General features: G+C 37.2%; 1 protein-coding gene across 6 annotated transcripts in view; it reads right to left on the bottom strand.

The window, feature by feature from the left end:
• Positions 1 to 2,131: 2,131 nt before the first annotated feature.
• The window catches only part of LOC140486018 (casein kinase I), a 226,840-nt gene continuing 217,759 nt past the window's right edge, over positions 2,132 to 11,212 (bottom strand). For all 6 annotated transcript variants that reach the window (XM_072584567.1, XM_072584575.1, XM_072584558.1 and 3 more), the window contains one exon: positions 2,132 to 4,363. In XM_072584567.1, the coding sequence (XP_072440668.1) occupies positions 4,309 to 4,363 (55 nt within the window). In that variant the 3' untranslated portion in view covers positions 2,132 to 4,308. The remainder of the gene's footprint in view (positions 4,364 to 11,212) is intronic.

Below are 11,212 nucleotides of genomic sequence, written 5' to 3'. Positions count from 1 at the left end.
AAATTGAATATCACGCACAATCATTGAAAACACTTTCAAGCAATCTGACTGCGCTAGGGAAAACATAAGACAATTCAAACATCCAAACATCCGTTTTTTTTATTTGAACTTACATATTCAGAAAGCATACATTCCACATTAATTCACACAATTACTGCATGACTTCAAACCTCTCTGAACACCAATCAATTTAAACAAAAACGATCCTTCAAAATAGAATGTTAAAATATGAATGTGCAATATCTTTGGTGTCGTCTTCACTTATCACAGTATCACAAACTAATCAATGAAAATGATATCCAACAATCCACCTAATTTGATATTAAACCAACACAGAAATTCACAGACATCATCCTTTAGCTTAAGTTTTAATGAATTTAAAAACACTTGTCTGTAACCCACACTATTACCCCACCTTTTCTGTAGATCTGTGATTTACACTAATGTAATATAAACCTTGAACAACACAATGTAAAATGCACGTCAAATGGAAAATGGATTTTTAATATAGTTCATCTTGCAATAAATGTCAGTCGGAGATATGAATTGATAGTGAAATTGGAAAACTGTTTGATCAGTAAGCACTTTTTAAATCAGTAAATGTTTTTTTGTCTGTTGAAACTTGTTCAATCCATTGAAAACTAAAGATTTACTCACCTAGATTGTCCAATTTATATACAAAATAAATGTTTGTTGTCTTACACCAGAACATAATTTTCAAAACATGTAAAACAAAGTCAACCAAATTTCTTTATAGTAAGCAGTGTCGTAATATTTTTTGCTTTTCATTTATTCTGCAAACATTTCTTAAGATCACTGTGCAACAGGAGACCTTCAGTTACTGGAGTTTAAATGGACTTACTGCTGTCAATCCTTTCTGTGCATCACTGGGTGTGTAATTAACTTGCATATTACTTAAAGAATTATGTTCAAAACATACCTCACTGTAATTAATGCAAATGAACAATTTCTGAAAAATCAATTTGAGTGATAGATTCCAAAATAATCTGTGCAAGATAATAAGCCATTAGTGGAAGGTGCCACACAAAATAGTTTAACAAAGCAGAAGCCAATGACTATTAACCAAGCAACAATGAGGAACATTCAGCTTCAAATGCTTCTGATCTCAAATATACAGTTTTACTGGTTTTATTCCCAACTACTGAAGAGAGTGGTCTTCTTAACACTGCATATCAAAAAATATTTTAATAGATCTCAAGAAACATTAAATGTTTTTTATATGAGTAAAATACATTGTTTAAAGTCTTTTGTGCAACACTTCCAAACTATTTTTCTACTTACTTCTTGGCTCATATTTTAATTTTAGTATCCTGCTCAGTATTATGATTTGTTATTGTATCTTTGAAAATAATTCCTCTCAGTCCTTTGTTTTTTAGCTGGTCACACATTTGCCATTTTTCTAGTGATTTTGTGCATCTTCTCCTCTGAAACTACTCCTTAAACATTTCACCTTTCAGTTCTGCTTCTCACCTTAAACCCCACTCATGCCCAAAAAAAGCTTATTCTAAAGTTGTGTATGTTTTAAGAACGTAGCACTTTTGTTACAAAATATTGCATTAAAAAATGTCAAATATCACTTCCTCTCAAACTGCATTGTGGATATCCCTACACCAAATGGAATGCAGTGTTGAAGAAGAGAGCATTTAAAAGGAAATTAGAGATGGGTAATAAGTACTGGCTCAGCCAGTGATGCCAACAGTCCGACAAGAATAAAGAAAAATCTTTGCTGGTGAAAAACAGGCTCTGTTGTGTTACATTTTTACCTTGTTTTTCAAAAAATTAGTCATATAGCAAATGTACAGATGTGTATAAGACAACTGACACCTAAAACAGATTAATTTCAGTACTCTTCATAGGGTTGGTGTGGACTTGTTGGGCCAAAGGGTCTGTTTCCAGACTGTAGGGAATCTAATCTAATCTTTAAAAGAAAGCCATATTTCATTTTACCAACATGTCGAATAGTAAAGCAGGAATGACTGTATTAACACATGATACCCAATTAAATTCTGAACACTGACTGAATCACTCAAAAAATTTTTTTGAGAGCTTCTGATATGCATGGTCGGATGCAACAATAGATAAAATATTGCGATTAACAACATTGCCAGTCTAATTTTTAAAAAAAACTACTTTTATTTTTTTCAGTTACATATTGGGAAACAGGGATGTATTACACCACTTGTACAGTCAGGCAGAGTTCACTTTATTAGTATTGACAGAAAAGCGGTGACTGCGTAAAGTTGTTGGCCTAAACTGAACACAGCTGGATTTATAACCAAGACCAGCCTGTATCAGCAGAAAGAAACTTCTTCCCAGGCATAAAATGCAGCACTAGAAATCTCGCCAATAAGCTTGTGTAAATGCACTGGTCTTCGCTGCAGACAACGAAGGGTGGCTGATTCATTTGTAAAGATTACAGTCCATAATTACATTAATATACAACACACTTTCTTTGCTATTTGTGACAACTTCACGTTGTACACACTGTACAGGCAAAAATAAAACTACCAATTAAAGTAAATTGAAAGTGATGTTCAAATTTATGGAGGTACAGAAATAATACTGTACTTATTTACACACATTATGCTATTAAAGAAAAAAAGATTTGGTCAAATACTGCAGACATAGAAGTGGTTCCCTGCCATTATGATTGCAGTTTCATGTTAAAATATTCTGCCTTGTATTCCAGTCTTTCTAACACAAACGCTAAGAAGTTTGCATGCAACATATTATCATAAATTAATACATTGCATCAGACATAATCCAGAACTTGACATTGCTGTTCAAAAAAAAGTTAAGAATACCCAGCGCAAGTTTGAAACTAAAAACAGTGTATAAAACAGTTGATAAACACTGCACAACATTGTATTTAAACGTCTGTGGAAACAAACTGTTGATCAGAGGATGGAAAACGGAATGAGATGTTTTATAGAACAGCTGGTTTGTTCAAAATGCAGGCACTTCAAGGGTTTATTGGGAAAGTACCTGACCCATCTCCAGCATAACGTCTTTGAACAGCTGTGATTACAATAAGAAAGGAATGTTTCACATACAACTGCACAGTTTGGGTGCCACAGCTATTAAATGCAAAAGGCAATATTATCTGACCAATTTCTTTCACATTCTTATTTTAACTTTCCATCAAAGAGCTACTTTATGGATTAAATATACAGCATCGAAGTTCCCTGGTTGTACAGGATGCATTAAAATTAGCCAAGGCTTGCCTAAAGTCCATTTAGGCTTAATTAATTTCTCCAAGATGCGCCTCTCATCATTCACCATCACAGCTTTACTCCATGTCTTAACACACACTACACTTCAAGGCATGATCAGAATGCTCTCTTACCTCCTTCATTATAATAACTCTCAGAACATTCAGCATTAATCTGTCCAAACAATACACCAGGAAGCACAGTTTACATTTTACAAACATGTCATAATATCAGACAATAAGCACATGCTGCCCTTTCTACTACACTGCTTCTCCTTTAGGAGGTAAATAAAGCAAGTATTGTTTGTACACATGAACGTCTACAGCTGTCTCATGTTGTATATACTGTAATAGTGCAACAGCCATGAAATACCACCCGCTGAATCAATCCACTCCTTCCACAGTATCTCTAGACAGTGACTTCCAAAAAGACAGATAAAGATAGCATAAAATTTAATACTGAAAATTCTGTGCAGGTGTCTTCAACTAAGACAAATGAAGGGTTAATGTACAATTCAGATATTTCTGTGGTTTGTTTTCTCAGGTTTCTCCATTTGTTAGGACAGTAATAATCATGTCTTGAGTCCTCCAGTTGGCAGACCAAATACCTGACTATGCATTTCCTACAGATCTATTCAAAGCAGCTGCTGTGTAGACAAAATTCATTCTTGACTTGTAACTGTTCTGTAGTTATCACCAAGCATATCGAACATCCCTGCCTTCCACACGTTGGGACCAAATCAATCCTTCCTTTTTTTCTAAAATTGCAGCTTGATTTGGTTGAAGTCAAGTGAACTGTTTTTTTGTTTCATACATTACCCTGACAAGAGGTCCCTCTTTCAACCTCAAAAATATGAACACCAAATTTCTGATGAAGCCTAGTTTCAAGATGAAGACTGATGAAATAAAAACAAAATACCCACATAGGACAACCACCCGAATCACTGGGCAAAAACAGAAGGAAAAAGTCCTTTGATAAAAGTCTGTTGTCACTGTAGAGATGATTTGTTTCTTGGTTATGATGAGACAGCAGATGAACAAGTAAGTAACTCTCCATGATCAGATGATTTCCAGAGTCATTTGTGACGTTGAATAGTTTTCCTTTTTCTCCGCTTGAAGAAACAGCAGCACCTGTGATTGTTTGAAAGGAAAATAAAAATAAAAATAATATTAGGGAACTGAACAGAACAGAATTCTAATTAATCTAACGATGACTACAATTTGATCAAAAATAAAAAGTAGATTGCAATATATACACATATTTTAAGAAGTTAGATTCTTAGATCAAAGAATTGACTTATATTTGATTATATACATTTTTGGTTACAACACAAATTCAGAGACAGCAACCAAGAGATGAACGGAACAAGGAATAGTCCCTCAAATATTCAGTCTTGAGCCAGAGAGAGAGAGAGAGAGAGAGAGAGAGAGAGAGAGTGAGTGAGTGAGAGAGAGAGAGAGAGAGAGACAAAACAGCACTTAATTCACTGACAAAGGGATAGAAAGAAAGAGATCAAGGTCATTAAACAAACCAAAACATTGTGAGATAGGAAGGTGTTATAGGCAGAGGGGAGGGTGCTGGCATAAGTAATGTCAACAAAAGGATGAGGTGGAGGCAGATAAGAAATTACGAGAATGTGAAAGTGAGGAAAGGCAAGAATAAGAGCAAGCAAAAGTGACTGAAGGTAAAAGCAGAAGGAAGGAGTGAGCTGGAGTAGAACAAAGAGTAGGAAAGGTTTTACAATAGGGAAGAGATAATTCTCAGAAAAAGTTATATAGTGTGAAGGAGAAATACTAAGTTAGAGGTGATGCTGGGACCATTACTGTTTCTGGTTAGTAACTGTCTGCATTAAGACGTATAATACAAATTGGTCAAGTTTGCAGATAACACCAAATTAGTGGTGGCCGAGCAAAAACAGGGAGAAAATCAGAATTACAGAATTATTTGAGCAAAATATGGAAGTCGACACATCATAACTCAAAATTTAATTCCAACAAATATCAAGGCAGCAGACAATGGAACAAAAAGGCCAAGAAAGGCAAGAGGGTAGAACAAAGGGAGAGAGTGACCAAGAAATATGAAAGTGTTTGATGGGGAGTTAAAGCAAGGGAAGCAAAAGTGAAAGAGAAAGAGAAAGAGCATTGATGAAAGGGAGGGAGAGGATAAAAGTGGAGAAATAATGGCTAAGAAAAGGGATGAGACAGACAGAACATTTTTAAATAAAATCAAAAGAAAATTGCTACAAATAAAGAGAAACAGCCTAAAATATGCACCTAAGATAAGTGGTTTGGAAAATTATGCAAAGGCATAAATATTAGGATCATAATTGGGCCTCTATGACACATTCATCTATCCCTAGAATACTTTCCGTGGTATTAGTGCAATGCAGTTAGGTAGTTCTTTATCTAAAAGATAGTCTTACAGTCAATGTGGCACAGTATGCAATGGGTTGGTCTCTGCGGAACACATGGCATACAGAACCAAAGTTGATAAATAACTTATTAGAATGGGAGAAATAAATTATGTAGAATAGACTGTTGTTTTATTCAAAATTTAGAATTATTACAAAACGGGGAATTTGACATAAAATTGAGTAGTTTCTGTCCTCTTGTTCCAAGAAATTTAATTCGAATGAAAGCATGCCTACACAGGAACAAGAGTAAGTCTTGAGATTCTAACCATTTCTCCTTGACTTTTGTTGGCATTATCATCACTCAAACACATACTATTACATCCAAGTTTGTCATTGACTAGAAATTTTACTGCACTAGCCACATAAATACAGTAAAATTATGATAAATTGAATTATAGGGAGCCCACCTGCAAATTTGTATTAAGCGATGCTTTGAGATAGTTAAGAAGCATCAATGTAACCCTATTTGCCTAAAAACATGCTCTGTGTCAAAAGGAAAAAGGAATAAAGTGGTGCAGTAAATACCTGAAAAGTAACTCTCGAAAAAAAATTATTAATATTTTACAATGTTTACAGCAAAATACATTGGAAAATGTTGGGAAGTGGCTCTGTAAATATGATATTTTTCTGCATAGCATGCTGTTTTTGGGAAAGTCAGGCAAGTCCTCAATGGAGTCAAATATGTCTATCACCTTTTCATAATACAATGTGAAGTACTGATGTATATCAATGATCTTTGTGATTTTGGCTAAAAACAGGCAACTGAATGGGTGGCCAAACATCAGGACCTTCAGGGTAATCAGTGATGATCTTCCTTTTCTTCTGTTGATACATTTTGTCCATTTTACTGATCAAAAATACTAGAGGTGATCTTGGTGTAATTGTTAGCTTCATAGTGCCTTGATATTCATAAAGCAATGTGACTTCCCGAACATTCCTAATGCAAGAAGCAGCAACTTGTTGGTGATATCCACCTTGGTGAAGACCATAGCAGTGACACATCACTTGTTGCTGTCTACCATCAGCATTTAAAGATGAAATAAAAACCAAATGAACAATCCAGTCAAATACAGTCTGTGGTATCATCCACATTATAAGTGTTCTCTTGGTGTATACTGGTTTAAAGGGAGAGTGTGATCTTTTTTGTCACTATCACTGCGGCTTGTCTGTGCTTTTGCGTTCTAACTCAGCTTCAATTGGTTGCTGCAGGCATGACATGCAGTTAATGTGGAGTTTCCAGTCCAGAACGTCTGTTTATCACTGGATTACCCATGGAGCTAGTGAAAATGGCTGACAACTTCACAACTGGAGTTTCAGGCTATCCCAATTTGAACTCATCACAATTTCACTGTACCACAAGTGAAAGTAGTAAAAGCGATCTAAATGAAGTTTCCATCATTGATACACATAGGTTGGAACAAATGTATCTAAACTCTGGTTATGTCTGCCCCAAATGTTTAGCATTGACAAGTGGCTAAAATTAGATTAGATTAGATTCCCCACAGTATGGAAACAGGCCCTTCAGCCCAACAAGTCTACACCAACCCTTCAAAGAGTAACCCCCTCAGTTCCATTCGCCTATCCTATATTTACCCCTGACTAGTGCACTCAACATTATGGGCAATCTAGAATGGGCAATTCACCTAACCTGCACATCTTTGGATTGTGGGAGGAAACCAGAGCACCCAGTGGAAACCCACACAGGCACGGGGAAAATGTGCAAACTCCACAAAGCCAGTCACCCGAGGCTGGAATCAAACCCGGGTCCCTGGCGCTGTGAGGCAGCAGTGCTAACCACTGAGCCACTGTGCCACCCATGTATGTTCTTTTTTATACTTCACTATCTGTCTCCACTTCCTGAGTGTTGGTCTCTGTACCTAAGGAAGGATATATTTGTCATAGAGAAAATGCAATGAAGGTTGACCAAACTAACCTCTGAGATAACGGTATTGTCCCATGAGGACAGAAGACTAGGTCTATAATCTCAAGTTCAGAAGAATAAGAGATGCTCTCTATGAATCAGGCGATTATCTAATAGGGTTCGACAAGAAAGATGCAGGAAGAATGTTTTCCCCCTGGCTTGGGTCAAGATCCAAGGGGCATGGTCTCTGAAGAAACATTCCATTTGGGCTGTGAAGGAATTTCTTGACTCAGAAGATGACAGTCTTTGGAATTCTCTATGCTAGTTACTGAGTATTTCAAGGCAAAGGTCAACAGATTTCTGAAATATTAAAGATATCAAGGAATATGGACATACTGCAGGAAAAGTCAAAAGATCAGCTATGATCTTGTTGAATGGCTTAGGTTTGAATTTTTCAAACCTTGCATGGATAGCTGTTTGCAATCCTCCTGATTAGTTCATCCAAACAAATGCCAATGTTGGAGTTTTAACTACTTTCACATAAAGGGAAGAGGCCATGGCCAGTTCTAGTCTTAGGTGCACTCAAATAGTTATCATTGGATAGCGATTTCAGTGGGAGCAACAATCAATTTTCAATTTGATTAGCCTTTCCTGCAAACATTGTTAATGCCTATTTTATGGAAGATTCATATGAAGACCCCTCTTATTTCCATACTCTGTATTCAAACATTTGAACTTTTCTACATAATCAAGAATAAATTTGTCAATTTTCCTCAATAATCTTGTGTAAGCTTCTTATTCCTCATCTATTTTGCCCATTTGTGATGTAGAACCCCGCAGGGCGGCATGGTGGCTCAGTGGTTAGCACTGCTGCTTCACAGTGCTAGGGTCTCAGGTTCGATTCTTGCCTTGGGTGACTGGCTTTGTGGAGTTTGCACATTCTCCCCGTGTCTGCATGGGTTTCCTCTGGGTTCTCCGGTTTCCTCCCACAGTCCAAAGATGTGCAAGTCAAGTGAATTGGCTGTGCTAAATTGCCCTTAGTGTTAGGTGCATTAATCAGAGGGAAATGGGTCTGGGTGGGTTGCCCTTCGGAGGGTCGGTGTAGACTCGTTAGGCCAAAGGGCCTGTTTCCACACTGTAGGGAATCTAATCTCATCTAAACATCACAGCCATATCTGATCTTGGTCTTAGATGACTGGATATCCACCAAGATAGAGTACCTATTAGCAATGACAAATGGGAAGTCTGAGCAACATTCCCTTCTTTCACAGGGCCACAGATGTCAATTAATAGCCAATCTGCTCAAACAGCTTACCCAGTTCTCCTGATGACATTGAGGGTTGTCTGTGTGCAACATAGTGCATGGGCATGCAAAGTCAAATTCAACTTCTATTCTCAATAACTGACACCTCTTAATTCAATAAGGCAAAATAGCAACTTATTTAACGCCTTCAATATAACATCCCAAGGAATTTTATAAGGGATTTACAAAACAAAGGATGACACTGTACTATGTGAGGAGACATTAAGTCAGATGACCAAAGATTTGATCAAGAGATAGGTTTTAAGAAGTGGCTTAAGCAAAGAAAGTGAAGTAGGAATGGAGAAGTATAGGGAGGAAATTCCAAAACAACAGGTCAGCATTAGAATAAAGCTAAATATGAAATAACAGTGACATTTATTCAATAGCAAGAGTATATGTGCGTCTTCCAAACACTACAAGTAGTAACTGAGAAACTTTTTATTTTTTTAAAAAGTCAACAATAAAAGTAAGCCAACTTGATCACTGTGGACACTTGCAATCATAAAATCGCAGATGGTACAGGAAGCCATTGAACCCATCGTGTTTGCACTGTCTCGCCAAATGAACATTATGACTTTATGCCATTCTCCTGCCTTCACCATAACCCTGCATATTGCTTCTGTTCAAACAGTCACCTACTTCACTCTTAAATGCTTCAATTGAAGCTGCCTCCACCAGACTTGTAGGTAGCACATTCCAGTCAATAGCTATTCGCTGTGTGAAAATGTCCCCTCACATTAGTTTCTTTTGTAAATCATGTGTAAATCTCGGTCCTTGAAACTTTAACAAGTGGGACTTGTTTCTCCCCACCTACTCTTGTCCAGACCTCATGATCTTGAAAAGTTTCAGCAAACCAGGGCATAGCTTTCTTCTCTTCAAGGCAAACAATCCCAACTTCTCCAATCTACTATCATAATTTAACAATTTTTCATTTCTGGAATTATTCTTGTAATCCTCTTTTGTACTTTCTCCAATACATTTGCAACCTTTCTGAAGTGTGATGCCCAGAATTATATACAATACTTCATCTAACCATTTGATATATCTATACTCATCCACTTTTTCCATCTTTAATGATGATCTGCATTTTTCTAAAACACTAAACCTCCACAGAAATAAGTGTGGGAGAAAACAACTTTCACTGTGAACTCGAGAACCAATGTTAAAACAAAAGGGAACGCTGTTCACTTTACCTCATTCCATTCATGAAGACAAAAGTGTGGTCTAATGAGGTTCCACACGCCATTGCAACCAAGTCACCATGTTTTACATAGTGAAAATAGCTCTAGGTTGATCAACCACAAGTCGAGCCTGTTCATATTTGTATCACATGTACGTATTCAACTGAAAGCCAGCAAATGACATTTTCTATAGTTAGACAGGTTGTAAGTTTGCTTGCTGAGCTGGAAGGTTTGTTTTCAGACGTTTCATCACCATGCTAAGTAACATCAACAGTGAGCCTCTAGTGATGCGCTGGTGTTCTGTCCTGCTTTATATTTATCTGCCTTGGTCTATTAAGGTGGATGATACAATTTCTGGTTCATTTTCTCAGACCATGAATGGACAAGCACAGTAGAATGAGCCATCAGCATCAAACAACAGCAGACCAAGAAAAAGAAAAAACTATCCCTACAAGAAAAACTGGACAAGCTCACACAAAAGAACAACATAGATAACTCAGAAGTTTAGAGTAAGAACTGATCAGACCGATCACTAACAGACATGGAAAAAGCCATCTGAGTAAGAGGGATGAACCACAACTACAGAGATGTGGACAAAAAGAACTTCTTAGCTGCATTAGAATCAACCCTGAAAGACAATGGCTCACAGAAGAAACTCAGCAGACCATCAGACAGACAGTTATTAAGCAGGAAAAAGGAAGGGTACACCCTCAATAGACAAGAAAGGAAAGCCCTACAAGGGCTCAGAAATGACAAAAACAATGTAATCCTACCTGCAGACAAAGGGCGCATGACTGTCTCCCAAAACACAACACAGTACATTGAAAAGGCGAACTCACTGCTCGCAGATACCAACACTTACCAACAGGTGGCGACAGACCCAACTCCACAGCTAGAAAGCCGTATCACTGCTACATTGAAGAAGCTTCATAAATCAGGTGAAAGTAATAAGACAGATCTCCAAAAAAATGAAACCAGATGGATCCAACATATCTCGCTTCTTTGGATTACCTAAGGTACACAAACTAGGGGCCTCCTCAGACCCATACTCTCACTCCCTGGCACATCGACATGCAGACTAGCAAAGGAACTCCACAGAAAACTGAAATACCTAGAAGACGACTCATGCCACTCCACCCAAGAATTTCTGAACATCAAAGAAACCAAAATAGAAGAGAACAAAATAATGGTCGTCTTTGACATAGCAGCCCTATTCACATC

The sequence above is a fragment of the Chiloscyllium punctatum genome, chromosome 2 (genome assembly GCF_047496795.1).
Source record: "Chiloscyllium punctatum isolate Juve2018m chromosome 2, sChiPun1.3, whole genome shotgun sequence".
Taxonomy (NCBI): domain Eukaryota; kingdom Metazoa; phylum Chordata; class Chondrichthyes; order Orectolobiformes; family Hemiscylliidae; genus Chiloscyllium; species Chiloscyllium punctatum.
The sequence above is the reverse complement of the archived record's forward strand: the minus strand, read 5'-3'. Positions and strand labels throughout refer to the sequence as shown.